Source organism: Asterias amurensis, chromosome 11 (assembly GCF_032118995.1).
Source record: "Asterias amurensis chromosome 11, ASM3211899v1".
NCBI classification, from domain to species: domain Eukaryota; kingdom Metazoa; phylum Echinodermata; class Asteroidea; order Forcipulatida; family Asteriidae; genus Asterias; species Asterias amurensis.
In genome coordinates, this window is record NC_092658.1 from 17,307,743 (window position 1) to 17,325,411 (window position 17,669).

Consider the following 17,669-nt stretch of genomic DNA (forward strand, 5'->3'; position numbering starts at 1 on the left):
TATAAGATCAGGCTCTCTTGGCTATGCAAAACTAAATTTATTTTTTAAACCAAATTGATGGAAAACAAAATACTACATGAAGAGATTAATTGTTTTTTTTATTGCTTATTTTTTTTCATCAAGTTATAAACCACAAGGGAAACTGGTTGGGTACAATAAACCACAGTTTTCTGGCGAACAAAGCAAAACTGAGTGGATAGCTCAAAACCCAACATTCAGCCTAATTTTTATAGGGTTTTAACTAATAATAAGAAAAAGATCTTGCATAGCGCAGCCGTCTAAAAGGGCATCCAAGGTGGTTCACACAATCAATTAAAGTACGTAAGAAGTTATAAAAAAATGCGCAATGTAAAAAACAAAACTGTATTGAGGAAATAAAAGTTACCTAAAAAGTACAGTACTAAAAATATAGCAAATATTACTTACAGAGTTCACAGTTGGTTCCAGTCCAGCCTTGCCGACAGATACACCTGTAGCCGTTGGTCTCGTCAGTACAGACGCCTGCATTCTGACAGGGATTGCTAGAGCATTCCTGAATATCTGCAAAGAAAACAACAACAAACACAAAACAGAAAATTAAATTAAACAAGAATCAAGTACAAAACCACAGGGGAAACTGACTGAGTAAGTTTGATGATATGAGGTTGAACAAAGACAAATTTAAGAGAGCAGAATTTGTACCAACGATCTTCAGGTCAATGTGCTGGCACTCTACCAACTGAGCTACATGTATCTACCCTATGTTGCAGTTTTCCCACAGTGTATAAAACCTGCCAAGCACATTTTATTCCCATTCATAAATACCTTTATCAAAAAAATCCAAAAAACTTTAAGGTGGAAAAGGGGAAAAAACGCAAAAATTATAATTGTTCAATGATTTCTATCAACAAAACACCCCTCCAGCTATGAAATGGTAAGGCCCTCTGGGAAAAACTCCTTACAAGGAGATGCACGTCGCGTGTATCGCGTGATGTGCCCAGGTGTTCCAGTCGTTGCTCTCGACCACTAGGAATGAATAAACTGTTTTATAAGCACAGGTGCAAGCTCGCGTGTCCAGCCCATGTTTAAACACTTTTGGCCAGGTCTTTATCAGCCGTTTAAACACACAAGCGTGACATAATCTCAACCAATCAGAATAAATAAACTGTCTTACATGTAGGTATTTATGAATATATGATTAAATGCACTTACCTAGTTCACATCTTGTACCAGCAAAGCCAGTGGGGCATGAGCAGACATAATTATTGACTCCTTGACTGCAAATACCATTGTTCACACATGGGTTGCTGGCACATTCATTAATATCTAAAATAAAGACAAACACAAAGACAAGGATTCAAATGTCTTCTTTATCACACCGAAAGATGTTTAGCATGGGGACATGTTTGGTAATTACTAAAACTAATACTAGCCTAATAACTTAATTGGCAACAAGCAATGGAGAGCTGTTAATAGTATAAAACATTGTGAGAAACGATTCCCTCTAAAGTTACGTATCTTTTGAGATAGAGGTAACTTCTCCCTAAAATATTTGAACCTGAGAAAGACTCCTCCAGGCCTGAAGCCTTTCTCAAGCATCTGAAAGCACATACATTTTTGTGTTTTTTCTTTCATTATTTTCTTGCAACTTTGGTGACCAATTGAGCCAAAATGTTCACAGGTTTAATATTTTATGCCTATGTTAGGATACACCAACTGAGCAATTCGACAACAAAGTTGTTGGACTTTGTTTATGGCGGTATGCCTGACCTCAAGCAACGCATGATGAGCTTACTAGTGCAGTCCTCAGTCAAACATAATCATACCAATTATTTAATTGTTGGGTTGGTGGTTAGTAAAAAACTCTTGAGGGCAACATAAGAACATCAATGGTAGAATATCCATGGTCACCCACATAAGGAACCTCCAAGGAACCTCATCATAGGTCTTTTTGTTCACATTATTAAATGTATAAAGATAGAATAGCTTACAACGATGATGGTCTTGGGTGTGGCTCAAGCTATCCGAGCCAACCCTTGGATGTGGCTCAAACTCCCAGAGCCACGCCCTTGCATGTGGCTCAAACTCCCAGAGCCACGCCCTTGAATGTGGCTCAAACTCCCAGAGCTACACCCTTGGATGTGCCACTGATGTGCCGCTAATTACTAAGTTAGTGCAGTTAGTCAACCTTGCCTGAACCTTGCCTAAAGCTCCCAGAGCCACGCTATTGGGTGTGGCCAAACTCCCAGAGCCGCGTCTTTGGATGTGGCTCAAACTTCCAGAGCCACGCCCTTGGATGTGGCTCAAATTCCAAGAGCCACACCCTTGGCTCTGGCACTGATCAGCCACCGATTACCCAATTAGTGCAGTTAGTCAACCTTGTTGTTTTCATACTACATGTATTCAGAAGATTATGTAAAAAGGAGACACTGCAAAAAAGTATCAATTATTAGTATAAATAGTTGAAATGTACTTAGTTCTCCACAGCAAACCTTAGAGATAAGAAAATGTGTTGATAATATAACATCAAAAGCAATATGGGTTTAAACTGCTGGTAAGCAATGAGCACAGACAGAGTATAATTTCATGCAGGCCAAACTTGATAAAGATGTTAATGCTGAATATAGGCCTACTGCTCAACAGTCAGTTTGGCACCAGACACAACAACGTTGACTTAACATAATTTTTGCTGGTAACCTACTTCTGTTAAGCAATATTTTTCTGTTCTTAGCGAGTTTGTTTTTGCTTACATGCTCTTTGAAAATTGAGCCCAGATGGCTTCATTCACATTTGATTAACTGACGAGGATGAAGAAATGAGACTGAATTGTGGGAGTGACTTGTTATGGATTTGCTATGTATGATGATGATAATGATGATGATGTCTTTGAAATTTACTCTTATATTTCTGGAAGTCAAATATTTCTCCATGGATATAAACCCTAAAATATGAACCCAGATAAGGGATGTTGTCTTGAAATTGGGTTAGAACAACAAATTTATTGTACGGATTTGAACATTCCTTTTTCCGGATTAACATGCCGGCACTCTACCAACTGAGCTATCTAACCCAATGCTGGCCGTGTTGTGTTTACAAACCCTTTGTTATTCCATGTAGGGCACTATATCAGGACTGCTTGTTACGCGCTTAAAATAATGAGTATATTAATGAGAAAATCTGGGCTCGGCCTGGTATAGGGTGGGATTCAGAGATACAGTGTAGAAAGAGCTTTGGGTATAAAAAAAACCCTGAAACTTTGCTGTGAAAATTAATGAAAACAAAGAGAGATGAAGAATGATGTTAGTTAAGGAATGTCTTGTTGATTAGTGCGAGGTGAGACATCTGCAGATGATGATCGATGATTTGAACGGATTTCATGTTTTACCAAGTTCACAGTTGCTTCCCTGGTATCCACCTAGGCACTGGCAGAGATAGTTGTTGATCAGATCGACGCACATTGCACCATTCTGGCATGGTAAGGACGCACACTCGTTGATGTCTACAAGTAGCGAGGAGAATTGGGGGTTTAAGGTGGTTACTGAACAAGCACAAACATATTAAGTGCTTTTGTTTACAGTCAAGTGTGCCCTTCAAGTAAAGTTAATTATAAGCTTACTAACTGTAAAGATGTTTTATTGATTCTGTTGCAAAATACTGTTTAATATTGTCCTTATACAAATTGTTTTTTATTGTCATTGAGGATGCCAACATGACTTAAATTGCTTATTGAATTGAATTGAATACTACCTTTAAACTTTGCGTTCATTATTTTAATTGATTTGGGGGTCGAACAAAGAAAAATTTACTAGAGTGGGATTTGAACCAACAACCTCCGAATCAATTTCTGTACATTCATCACAAACCCACATATCACTAATGTTTATTTACTTTATAAAAATGTTTGCTGAAAAATTATTTTTGTGTAATTGTTTTACTCATTTACAGCACCCTGGCAAGTAATTTTTGAAGGGAAGCTTTCTACCATCATTATCTTTTAACCGTATAAGTTTAATGTAAATCCATGGAACTTTGTGTTTTATGTAGTACAAAAAGTACCCAAACCCTTAAATGGTAAATCAACACATGGGAGGGGGTGTTTACTTATGTTGCACAGTGTGCCGGTATAACCAGGATGACAGGTACACAAGAACATGTTGACTTGATCTGAACAGGAACTGCCATTTAGACATGGGGAACTTGCACATTCGTCAATCTCTGTCAAAAAGGAAAATCTTGCCATTATTAAAAGTGAAGTCTGTTAACAAATATAATGCAAGTATTCAATTGTGAACAAAGAAAATATAGATATTTATGTGAATTCTCTACAGATGTATAAAAGAAAAGAAACATGTAATAGAACAGGAATACATTATACATTGATAGACTTCTTCAATCGCCAATCTCAAATGGCAAAATCCTTATTCAGTTATACATGCTATAGCTACACTAGGATGGTGCAGAGGTGACGTAACAGGCAAAGTGCATTGCCTCTATCATGCTACATTTGCCTCCGTCATGTTCCCTGTATTATAAAGACATTTATAGTACAACCAAATCTGATTCGACCAAAGTAGGGGCAGAATCTTTTGCCCTTCAAAGCTCACTTTGGTTGATACTGATTTGAACTAGATAGAGGAGAAAACAACATGGTAAACAATAATATGATATGGATCTATACAAACTAAGTACATGGGTAAAATTATCTCGTTAACTATCAAGTTAGACAAATTCCAACACACAGGATCTCCTGGCTAAACACAGCTTAAAATCCCATCCTAAGAGAGAAGCATTTACTTAACTATTGCAAAGCCTAAAATTTAAACCCACACAGCTTTGAGAAAGGCAATTCAATGTTCACTACCTTATGGAGACCGAGGACAAAACAGAACAGGGAAAACAAAGGGTCTCCATAGGGAAATTCTAATGACAAAGAATTTGTGCACAAAGTCTATGGGAGGTTCTTAACTAAAGGGGAAAAGGTAAGAACAAAAAATTGTCTCCACAGGAATGCAATACAAAAAAATATGTTCACTAAGCCACAATTATCTGACAGGCATGGTTTACCTATATCACAGTTTGAACCGGTGTAGCCTGGTCGACAGTCGCACCTGTAGTCATTCAGTAGATCAACACATTGGCCATTCAAGCAAGGATTGGAGGAACACTCGTTAATATCTAAGTGAGGAAGTAGAGAGCAAAAAACAATCAGAAATGTGAAAAGATGTAATAATTGTGTAGGGATAAAGCGTGGTTCATACTTCCTGCAAATGTGAATGCAAAGCGCGTTTTTACATCACAGGGCTGTCTTTGCAGCAAATGTTTTCCAGCCCATCTTGCTAATGGTTTGTTGCGAACTTGTGTAACATCAAAATTTGCTTCGCTTTGCATTCACATGAAGTATGAACTGGGCTCTAAGAATAGTATTTTGGTTTCACCTTTCACTGATAGGTGTTATTAGAAGGCACTGCATACTCAGTGCTTTCCACAGAGTCCTGCAAAAATAGAACTTCAAATGCCAGGCATACTACATCTCATGAGCTTGTTGTAGTCTAGTGGTTGAGACATCCGGGGCCCAATTTTGCAAAGAAATTCTGCTTGCAAAAATTGCTTAGCTAAGCAAAAACTGAGTGGGGGCACCAGTCAAAACAATGCAAACTTAATACAATTTTGACAGATAACCTGTTTTTCACCAAGTAATACATTCCTGTGGTTAGCATATTTTGGTGCTTACCACAGGCTTTATGAAATCGGGTCCTGCTCTAGAATGCAGGGGTCATGGGTTCGAATCCCATCTAAGTAGTATGCCTGCAGATTTGTTGCCACAGGACTCAGGAATGCACCGAGTATACAGTGCTTATCACACATCGATGTTATGTGAAACCAAATCGGTGTCAGACATTTTAATTGCAGTTTAGTCATCAAACTTCTTCAAGATTTCAGAATTTCATGAATTGATCAGCAGGATAAAAGCAGGATAAATCAAACTGTTCACTTTTAAACAAATCCATCTTTTAAATTCTCTTTCTACATTTTTGTTTAAGTGTGCTAATTTCTGCACAGTTTTGCAGCCAAGCAAACGCTTAAAAAAATTATTTAAACAAATTCTGTGGCAAAACACTTAATTTTGTAATGTTGTAACGGGCACATCCAGCATCACAAGCCTTGGCTACTAGGATGATGCCTCCATGAGTAAAACTGAAAATAAATTTTCTATTGAATTGAGTTGTTTACGCATTTGTATGTTACTATGACATGCACTTAAACTACCGATGATTACAACAAGATGCAGAATTTCAATGAAGTTCAAAATTTTTTCTGCAAAGAACTGAATTTCTCAAACAAAGTTATATCTGGTATGTAAAACTTGAGGGGGAAAAAACGAGTATGAAAAGAAGCATGCAAGTAAATTATGAAGTAGTCCTTAAAAATCATAATAAATATGCACTTAATTATATGTACACACGATGCAAAATGATTCCAAGCTGTTAGTGTTATTATAATTATAACAAGCAATTATTTGCCAATAAAAAACACCCCTTAATGACAGTTGTTAGTAGTGCAAGTATAAATTCACCACAAACCAATAATTAAACAAAAATACCCCACAGCTTTGGGGTAGTTCATCTGACGTGAGATTATTTGTATTCCCCTGGACAGGATGACAGTCCATCGCAGGTTACTCCCTAGATCTCCCCAGTACCCATTTCTAATCCTGGGTGGAGAGAAGCATTTATGATAAAGTGTCTTGCTCAAGGACACAAGTGTCGTGATTGACCAGGCCAGGATTCAATGCCGAATTCTGTAAATAGCAGAACTTGGGGCCACCCCCCTAGACAACTTAGCCACGTTCGAAACCCCACTAAATACTTCCTACTAAATATTGAATGTTTATTCATAAATACCTAAGACAGTTTATCCATTCTGATTGGTCGAGAGGGCATTACGAGGGGTTGTTTGAGGGATGATATAACACCAGTAAAAAGTGTTATAACATGGGCGTGACACGTGCTTATAAGACATTTTCTTCGATTCTATTGGTCGAGAGCAACGGCTGAAACAGTTGTGCAACATGACGCAATACACGCAACGCGCACAGCGTCTCCTTATAAGGAGTTGTTTACCTGAGGGCCTTACCATTTCATAGCTGGAGGGGTATTGTGATGAAAGAAATCATAATTTTTGCATTTATTTTACCTTTTGATCAAAAAGTGTCGACGTTTTTTTACAGAAAAGGTATTTATGAATGGGAATCAAAGTGTGTTGAATCGGTTTTCAACTAGTGGTTTAAACCCGCCGAGGCCTGGTTCTTGATAATTTACCTTGACTTCGTCTCGGTAAAATTATCAAGTCCAGGTCTCGGCGTGGGTTTAAACCACTAGTTGAAAGCCTCTTCACCTACCATTGATTCCCTTATTGTAATACAGCAATGAGAGCAAACATGCTTTAGGCAGCAACAGTGTTTGAAAGCACTAGACATGTTTGGTAACTAGTATTCTAACTTGGTGTATCCCAACATGAATGACATAGCAAACCTGTGAAAATTTTGGCTCAATTGGTCATCGATGTTGCAAGAACATAATGAAAGAAAACAAAATCCTTGTTCCACAAATTTCTGTATTTCAGGTGCCTTATAGGCTTCAGGCCTGAAGTCTTTGAATATTTGAGTGAGAAATTACCTCTTTTTCAAAACTATGTTATCCAGAAGGAGTCGGTTTTTTTTTACAATCTTTTATACTATCAAAAGCTCTCCATTGCTAAGTAAGTTTTTATGCTAAAATATATTTTGAGTATCTACCAATAGTGTCCAGTGCCTTTAAGTACATTGTATACTATGACATGTCAGATTGAAATGGGTTAAGAATGACATGTTGTTATATTAATATGTAGCACAAAGTCAATGATTAGCAAAACGATGTCTGCGCCTGATGAGAAGATGAAAATGTGAACATTAGTGGTGAAAAATATGAATCATGAAAATATTTCACAGCAAACTAATTGCCAAAGTTTAGGTTGAATGAAGCAGAAAGGGTGTTACAGCGGAATTTTATTTGAAACAGTGATGAAGTCACACCTTGCTTTGGTGCTGCAGGTTTTATATATTATGGTGTGGATAAATAGGAAGAAAGCATATATACAAGTATAAGTAGCAAACTTGGGGGTACCACCATGTGTCAATCTTTTAAGTGTGAGTTTTGGCTCTGAAAAGAGCCGGTGTGGTCTTGACATTTCGAACAGTATATTCTGCTCGTATTTAGGAGAAAAGAGATATACACATGGTTGTACCCCCAAGTTTACTGATTATTTTTAGTTTTTTTTCCAATATTTCATGGTGTTTCAGCCAATGTTGTGGTTAAATTCCAATACAGCTATGCCTTGTGCTCTTGACTAAAGCAATGCATTTTTTTTAAAGCAAAATGTATCAGCCAAAATAAGTTTATAGGTATGTATTGATTACTGTATTGATCACTGTTGATCACTTGCCAGAAATAACTATCCGGAAGTATAGCATGGTTTTGGCAAAAATTGTGGACACAAGTAAAAACACTGAAACTTAAAGAGCATTTTTGCTGGTAACCTGTTTTGGGGGCTACTGAGCAATCATTATCTTTGCTTAGCAAATTTTGCATACTTGGCAGTTTGGGAATATTTGGGCATGGTGTTTTGAATTTGCTATAAATCCAAAATGTGCTGCCTTTTGTTTTACATGGTAATGAAATAAAAAGGGTGTAGTGTGTAAAATACACAGACACCCTTCTTGCAAATGAAACGGGCCTTTTCCAAACCTATGGTTTGGCTCTGACTAAGGCTTTCTCATAAATTTTTCCCAGTGTGCATTTCGCATGGCAAATGGAGCCATAAGGTGAAGCCTCCGCCAAGATTTGAAAGAAAAAGTAGCCTGGGTGAAAATTCCACTTGAAATCAGTTAAACAGTCAACTGGTCTAAACTATTTCAATCTGAATAAACTGGTGTTCAACCGGTACATGATGGATTCAACTGGTAGCTCAACTATTGCAAAAGAAACCAGTTGAAACTAGTAGTTGCCAACTGGTAACTTGGCGTCAACAGGAACTACTTCAATCCAGTTACCAATTCCCAGTTCAACTGGAAAAGTTGGGACTGATTAACACCTGGGGCCAATTTCATATGGAGAGCTGCTTAAGCAAAAAAATTGCTTAAGCACGAAAATAGCTGCGACTGGCCAAAATATCATGACGTATACATTGCTTGTGATGGTATTTTTTAGCTGTGTTTACTTAACATAACAATTGAGTGGAATCTTGGCCGGGAAACTGATTTTTACTAAGCAAGGATTTCTTTGCTTAAGCAAAATATATGAAATTGGGCCCTGTTGAACTGGTTTCAACTGGAATTTTCACCTGGGGCAGGATTTGGAAAGCACACTTTTTATAGTTCTGTGAGCACACCTCCTGCTGTAGATGAAGGAAATTATGCAGTTAGTATGAGGGTGAAGAAGACAATGTGGATATTAAGTATAGGATGAGATGGGTACCAGTTCCACAGATGGTGTCCGTGTATCCGGGGGCGCACTGGCACTGATACATGTCAATGAGGTCCAGACATGTAGCTCCGTTCTGGCAGGGGTCTGGCATGCACTCGTCAATTTCTATCAATTAATCAATCAATCAAACAATCATTCCTAAGAAAATTTTAAAAGATGCACTTTGACTGTTGAACTTAATTACTTAGATCAAAAGTAAATTTAAAAAGATGCTCTTTGCATGACTACTGAACTTTATTTCTAAGATAAAGCGTGTGAATTATTATACTTGGGGAATGCCATGCATAAAAGGATCACACACTTTAAGAAACAAGTTTTTTTAATATGCTTCATGTGAATAAAAAGCAACTCATGAGTCAAAGACCTGTAAGTTGTTTATTTGAGCACATTTCATTGTACTTTTCATGTGTGTGAAAATTGAAAACAAATATATCACTATGTTTGTGCAATAAATGAATTCAGTCATAAATAATCATAATGCTATAATTGTTCTATGCCCAATTCTTCACACTACATTGTGTGTGCATTATTAAAAATTGTCTTCAAATGAATAAACGTCAATATAAAAAACAAAAAACTTATAACAAAAGGCATGCCACTTTAAAATACTTTGACCTAAAAGCCAACCATATTTTTTTGGTTTGGTGAATAATTGATTCTGGGTTAAAGTAAACAAGACATGCAGTTTTAGCTTCAAAATATTTGTAGTGCTCTCTTTTGTCTTCAAATGAATAACAAATTTATTCAAAAAAAAAAGTATCAACAAAAAGCATGCAATTGAAAAGATTTTTGTGAAAAATACTATTTGTTTGCAACAATAGTGAACAAGGAATTGGTATGCAGTTTTAGCTTCAAATATTGTGTATCGCTCACTTTTGAAAACTATGCAGATTTTTTCAATATCTGTTACTTTCTAGAAATTGTCCATTTCAAATTTTACCATTTCTAACACCAAAAACATTTCCAACAGTTTTCTTATGTTTTTTTTTTTTTTGGGGGGGGGATGTGGTGGTACTTTTGTAAGTCTTGGTGTTTTGGGGTTCAATTTTTTAAACCAGACACCTTTTTATATTTACAATTCGCCAGACACACAAGGCCTGAAGGTGTGGGCTACAATCAACTATTTTTTCATGGGCCATTGCTACCTACTCCTGGGGCTGAAACAGGGTCACCCCCTTTACAGTCCATGAACGGATGTAGGCTTGGCTGGTAGAGCAGAAAGCACAATCTCCCCAACTACTTCCCCTCACTGTTTGAAAGTGGCTGGGATTATTTTGACTTTCTTGTTTAATCTGATGGGTTCTTTAGGGAACTTTTTGCCAGCACTTTTTTAAGGGACACACAGAGACTCCAATTACCTGTCTCACATCGATCACCAGTAAACCCAGACAGGCATGTACAGCGATACTCATTGACCAAATTTGTACATGCTGCCTGATTTAGACATGGCGAACTGCTGCACTCATTTATATCTGCAAACAAAAATGACATTTAATGGAAAGGAAAAGAAAAAAGGAAAGAAATGTGAAGTTTAAAACCATTTAAGATACCAAATAAAACATTAAACAAATAGTTGTAGTTTAGAATCAATTCAGATCATAATAATAATAATAATAACAGTTAGTTCATAATAATAACCAGTGTAAATAGAGAATGAGCGATGGCAATATCCATTTGAACAACATAATATATAGTATCCCTACATGCACATTTTACAATAGGGGAATAAAAGAGTGACAACTCTCTCTCCTAAATGGTCATTCGAAAAAGGCAGATTTAGGGCTGTGAAAAGGCTGTTAAGGCTGCGCCAAACGTAATTTTCTTTATCACCAACCACGACCCTGCAAGGTTTTAAATGCCCATTTAAGAATGTGTCACTAATCTTTATTTCCATTCATAAATACGATCAAGTCTCTGGAGTATATTCGAACATTTTGAAAACCTTGAATCCAGACACACACTGTCTGACTATAATGTAAAGAAAAACCATTAGAATATGTGTGAGAGACTTGCACAGAAGAATCTGAACACGGCACATAAGGAAATAACAAATTGATCTAAAAACAGTTATGACAATTCAGTGTCAAATTAAAAGTGTAACAGACATGACAAAGGGACCCCATTGTCTGAAGGCAGCCTACATCCACAGCTTCTGAAAAGTGCAACATGATGATTATACAAACATGACGCATACACCGTCAATAAATCTGCGATGTAAAAAAAACCTTGTGTGTTAGTATTTATAGGCACTGGGCCGAAATGTCCAACATTTGTGGCCTTTTTTTTTTTGTCAAGAATATGACGGCCAAGTCTACACAATTTGTCATGCATCGCTTATGACCCAGCCAATTTGAAAAACAAATCATTTCAATTCAACATACCTCTTTCACACCTTAGGCCATCAAATCCTGCAACACAGGTGCAGATAAATGAATTAGTAAGATCGTTGCAGAAGCCCCCATTCTGGCATGGATTTGAAAAACATTCATTCACATCTGTAGAGCAAAAGGAAAAGACATGGTGCTAATGGTCAGGGCCCAATTTCATAGAGCTGCTTATGCAAAGATATACGCTAAGCAAAAAAAAATTATGTTAACCAGAATAAAGTTACCAGCCAAAATACCATGACTGCATAGAGTTTCAGTCCCTACATGTATGACTGAGCTGGGTCCAATTTCATAAAGCTGTGCACTTGATGATACTTGTTACTGGTTGTTATTGAAAGAAGATACATACTTGTGTCACAATTGATGCCGACATATCCAGGAACGCAGACACAGGAATACCGGTTACGGTCGTTGTTACAAATTCCCCCATTCAGGCACGGCGAACTTTCACATTCGTTGAAGTCTAAAACAAAGAAAGTTGAAAAGGAAATAAGTTACAAAAACATGACTGCTTCTTTTAAAAATGCTGGGTCTGATTTTTGGCTGATTTGACCTGAAAATTTGGATCAAAATTTCAAATATCCATTCTATTATACAATGTTGACCCTAGCTGAGTCTGTCTTGCAGGCTAAAAAGAAAGACTCTGCTGGCCTTTTTAAGAAGGGTCGAATCTTCAAGCCACTACCTATCTTTTTCATTCAAACCATAGGTCAATTTGGTTGGTAAGCAGTTTGCAACAGCTAATGCTATTTTGTATGTTATATGATTACACATGTTTTAAAAGCCTTATAATGAGTTATCTGGTCTCTTGAATGTTTGGTTGTTAAGTCTTTTTATGTCAAAGGGAAAGTATTAGTTTGCTTGGGTCGAAATTTGGGCCATTACAATTTTGCAAGTAATGTTATCGACATAAAACCATGATATGGCTGCAACCTCTGGTTTGACACCTACCTTCTCCACACCTTGGTCCTGTATAGCCATTGACGCATTCACATACGAAGAATGTGCGTTCATTTCTACAGTTTCCCCCATTCAGACACGGGCCACTCTGACATGGGTTCTTAACTGCAAACAAAACGAATGGCACCCACAAAAGTATAAATAAACACTCATTAAGTTAGTTAATCTGATTAATAAATCATGGATTAATATGAAGTAACACCCACATTAATAATAATAATAATAATAATATTGAGTTTTTATATGGCGCCTTAACAAGATCACAGCGCTTCACAGAAAGACCTAAGCAAAAGCTTGACTGAGCAGAAATAGAAAAGAGGAAGGTTTTTAGTTTGTTTTTCTATGTCTGTATGAAAGGAGCATCTCTGATGTGAACAAGGAGTTTATTCTATTCCCCGGGCCCTGCTGTGGACAAAAACTTGTTGCCTATACTATGAGATTTGATGTTAACATGGTAGACGAGAAGTATCAGATGAAGACTGAATACCATTACTTTATTTTTTGGATTACAAGAAAAAAGAACCTCATAATTCATAAATAAATACCTTAATGCGGAGATGTATATGTAGTGATTTTTTATTTTGGTTGGTTAACTATTTTTACATGTCTGCTAAGCAAGATTTTGTTGTGTTTAACAAGTTTTTTGTGCTTACAGGCTTGATTTAATTGGGCCCAAGACTAGAAGCATTATGTATGGTGTCTGACTGTTTATGCCTCACCGAACCAAGGCTGATCAGAGGCAACAGTATTAATTGATTGAACCAATAGTTCTTGGAAAAGTTAACCAAATTGCAACAGTATTATTTGATTGAACCAATAGTTCTTGGAAAAGTTAACCAAATTGCAATTCAACTATATTTCCTTTGATCATGTTTGACGGAATTTGTGTTCAATCGAGCGTGCCCTAGGACTTTTACACAAATTCAGCAATAATGGTTTGCCGAAAGCTTTCAAGAGCAGAAATTGTTTAGGTAGCTTCACGTTTCAATCTCAGTTGAGTGTTTCTCAAGGTTAAAATGAACAGAAAATCTTTAAAGGAGTCAAGGCTAAATTTGTGTACTTTCTTTTTTCCATGCTACATGTGTTTTCATGACCTGGGTCAATTTCAGTGCTAACACTAACAGGACTAGTCCTAGGGACTTTTTAAGTTGTTAAAAACTTAAGGCTAGTCCTACATGTACATTTAGTTAGGATGAGTAACATCGCCCCTGGTCTTGGTGCCCATTCAAAGGTTCACTGTAGACTTGAAGAATTTCTCATGGAAATACAATTTGCAAAAAGAAAATGGACTTGCCCATTCAAAGTCGAAACCTGCACACGCGCTGTTGAATCTTCTTGATAGTTTATGAAATACTCTTTTGCTTTCAGCATGTTTTTCTGAAGTAAGCACAATATTTGCTGATCGATAAACAGAATTAACGTTTTCAGATTTTCAAGGGACTTTTCAAGTCTCATTTTTTAAATCTTTCTTTGTAACAATTACTTTAAGTATATTTTTCACTGTTTCATGTTTTGAGCTGCGCATAGAGGCTCCTGCATTATGTGGCATATAAATGCCTTGTATTTTTATTATTAAGAAGATATGACCTTCTTCATCCTTACCAATGCTGTTTCATATCTTTAATTATAATAAAAGAGGGTGATTTATTCTTACGGATATCGCAGTTGACCCCTTCATATTCTGGCGGGCATTGGCAGGTGTACTGCTCTACACCATCGATGCAGGTGGAGCCATTCGCACAAGGAGAACTGGCGCACTCGTTCATACCTAAGATGGAAACAAATTAATAAAGAATTTAATTTAAATGTGCTTTCTGATTGCTGGAATAATAACAATATTAATAAAGAAAACAAAATAATGGAGCAAGTTTTCCGCCTAAAAAAGGTGTTCATGTTGTTTGAGGAGGAAAAACAATTTAGGACTGTGGATTGTGTGAGTAAGCTTGTTTGAACCGGTGAAAATGATTTGACAGTCAGTGGAAGTTGGTTCCACACCTAGGCTGATGTTACAGAAAAAGACCTACTGCCCCAAAGAGTGGAAGTTCTGAGCTGATGAAGCATCATGAGCTCATTTGAATGCAGTATGGTGTAATGTGTATGTACACAAGTAGCTAAAGGAAGCAACTACAACTACATGTACAAGAAGACACACCTGCCTTGGACATATGAGAGTTTGTCCTTTGTTTCTTTTTACAGTATTTTTGTTTTTTACTTTTCTACGTTACTCATCTTGCAGTTGAAAATTGAATGACATTTTATCCTTGTATGTAACTTTTCATACAATTTAATTCTCTGTCTATGTGCTTAGTTTGTTTTTTTGTAATGCAGGCCCTCGAGTTTATAAACTAATTTGGCCCGCCCTTGGTAAATTAAAGGAAACAAATAAATAAATCAAATGGAAACTCAAATCGAAAACAATAAAAGGAAATCAGTCAGTGCTACAAAGACCAAATGAGGGTGTAAAAGGATCCAGTATTCCTGAGAGAAGCAATGATCCCAAATATTGTTACCCTCAAAAGGACATAATGATGAAATATTTTTGGGCAAACAAATTGTTTTGAAATTCTGCCAAGGAATGCAAACATCCTGGGTGTACTTACTCTCACATCTGTAGCTATATTCACCATCAATACAGAGTTCCCCTTGTGCACATGGACTTATCAGACATTCATCACCATCTGCAAAGAGAACAGTCACTTTTTGTTAGGATGATCAAGTCAGAGTAAAATTGAATAGAATATAATAGAAATTTATTTGCATCCTTAAAGCCATTGGACCCTTTCGGTACAGAAAAAAAAAAAATTCACAGATTTACAAATAATTTACAGGGTTTACAGAAGGCAATGGTGAAAGACTTCTCTTGAAATATTAGTTCATGAAATGCTTTACTTTTTGAGAAAACGGTAAAACAATATAAATTCTCGTTAACGAGAATTACGGATTTGTTATAAACACATGTCATGACACGGCGAAACGCGCGAAAACAGGAGTGGGTTTTCCCGTTATTTTCTCCCGACTCCGATGTATTTTATATATAAGTTGTGATACACGAAGTGTGGGACTTGGACAATACTGTTTACCGAAAGTGTATAATGGCTTTAAAGCCATTGGACCCTTTCGGTACAGAAAAAAAAAAAAAAAAATCACAGATTTACAAATAACCTACACGGTTTACAGAAGGTAGTGGTGAAAGACTTCTCTTGAAATATTATTCCATGAAATGCTTTATTTTTGAGAAAACACTAAAAAAAGTATCAATTCTTGATAGCGAGAATTACAGATTTATTTTAAACACATGTCATGACACGGCGAAACGCGCGGATACAAGGGTGGGTTTTCCCGTTGTTTTCTACTGACTCCAATGACTGATTGAGCCTAAATTTTCACAGGTTTGTTATTTTATATATAAGTTGCAATACACGAAATGCGGGCCTTGGACAATACTGTTTACCGAAAGAGTGCAATGGCTTTAAAGATACAATTGAATAAAAAGTAAAAATTACTTAAAACCTACAATACAACTAAAAAACAATTAAGACTTGACTGTACTCATTTCAAAAACGTTGACAAGGGAACCAGGCAGGACAAAAAGCAATAGAAACTAAACGATCTGTACAAAACAAAAGGAAAGTGACTGAGAACTTGTGTGAAAAGACATCAGGAAAATGGGCACAAAATTTACATGAAATTATAAAAATTTAAAATTGTTCAATGAGATCTCTCAATAAGCAACAAGGAAAAAAACCCACACAAAACGATCGAACAGCGACAAAAAAATGTGAAATACATGTTGAGAATCAACTAAGCAGACTTTTCTATTGGCCGTATTATATTAAAGTACCCCTAGAACTATGACTTTGTGCTAAGTACATCTCAAAGTTCTACTTTATTTTACTACAACGCTTGACAGAGCAAGCGCCAATGTCAGGATATAGGGGAAGAGCAGACATTTTAAATTTTAGGGTTAATTTATAACTATTTTTGTTTTGAATGATTTGACTGTACCCCCTTTAAAAAAATGCTTGATGGCTGTCGTACCATATTTTCGAATCAATCACCAACCCAAAATTTGGTGCCCCCCCCCCCAACTATTGTGTCCTATTGTGTGCTTGGAATCTAAGGAATTCTTTACAGAGTATTTTAGGGTGTACTTTCTGTGCAAGAGGAAAATTATGTTAAAGTACACTGTATAGGAATATAATAGGATTATATACATGTAGGATTGGACGAGAGCTGACAAAAAGTCACAGACGGTGTGTATGTTTTGTGTGATACAAGAAATAACAAACCTGTGAATATTTGGGCTTAATTTACATTTTGTGAGTCAAGAAAAAAACAGTGAAAATCCATGCACAGTTGTCAGCATTAATTAACACAATGTCCCTAACCAATTCTAGCTGATCAACGTACAACCAATATCAGATTTTTTGTAACGTTTTCTTTAAAACAGTTTTCTAAAATACGACTTGATTTTCACAGGGACATTTCATAGGGAAAAAAATGGTTCTAGTAGGACTATGAACTTCGTAAAGAAGCTTTCAGAATGAAATTCAAACACTATCCTTGAAAATCCAATCGTGTTTAACCCTATCTTTAAAACCATTGGACCCTTTCGGTTCAGAAAAAAAAAAAGTTCACAGATTTACAAATAACTCACAGGGTTTACAGAAGGCAATGGTGAAAGACTTCTCTTGAAATATTATAATATTCCATGAAATGCTTTACTTTTTGAGAAAACAGCAAAACAATATAAATTCTTAACGAGAATTACAGATTTATTTTAAACACATGTCATGACACGCGAAACGCGCGGAAACAAGGG

The 17,669-nt window shown here is 36.4% G+C and overlaps 1 protein-coding gene across 1 annotated transcript in view; it reads right to left on the reverse strand.

Annotated features, from left to right (window-relative positions):
• The window catches only part of LOC139944303 (uncharacterized), a 61,039-nt gene that overhangs the window by 31,019 nt on the left and 12,351 nt on the right, over window positions 1-17,669 (reverse strand). The window contains exons 4-15 of the mRNA XM_071941295.1: window positions 15,448-15,525; window positions 14,502-14,615; window positions 12,839-12,952; window positions 12,237-12,350; window positions 11,882-11,995; window positions 10,859-10,972; window positions 9,492-9,605; window positions 5,044-5,154; window positions 4,081-4,194; window positions 3,365-3,478; window positions 1,192-1,305; window positions 427-540 (exon numbers count right to left, since the gene is read on the reverse strand). Of these exons, the coding sequence (XP_071797396.1) occupies window positions 427-540; window positions 1,192-1,305; window positions 3,365-3,478; window positions 4,081-4,194; window positions 5,044-5,154; window positions 9,492-9,605; window positions 10,859-10,972; window positions 11,882-11,995; window positions 12,237-12,350; window positions 12,839-12,952; window positions 14,502-14,615; window positions 15,448-15,525 (1,329 nt within the window). The remainder of the gene's footprint in view (window positions 1-426; window positions 541-1,191; window positions 1,306-3,364; window positions 3,479-4,080; window positions 4,195-5,043; window positions 5,155-9,491; window positions 9,606-10,858; window positions 10,973-11,881; window positions 11,996-12,236; window positions 12,351-12,838; window positions 12,953-14,501; window positions 14,616-15,447; window positions 15,526-17,669) is intronic.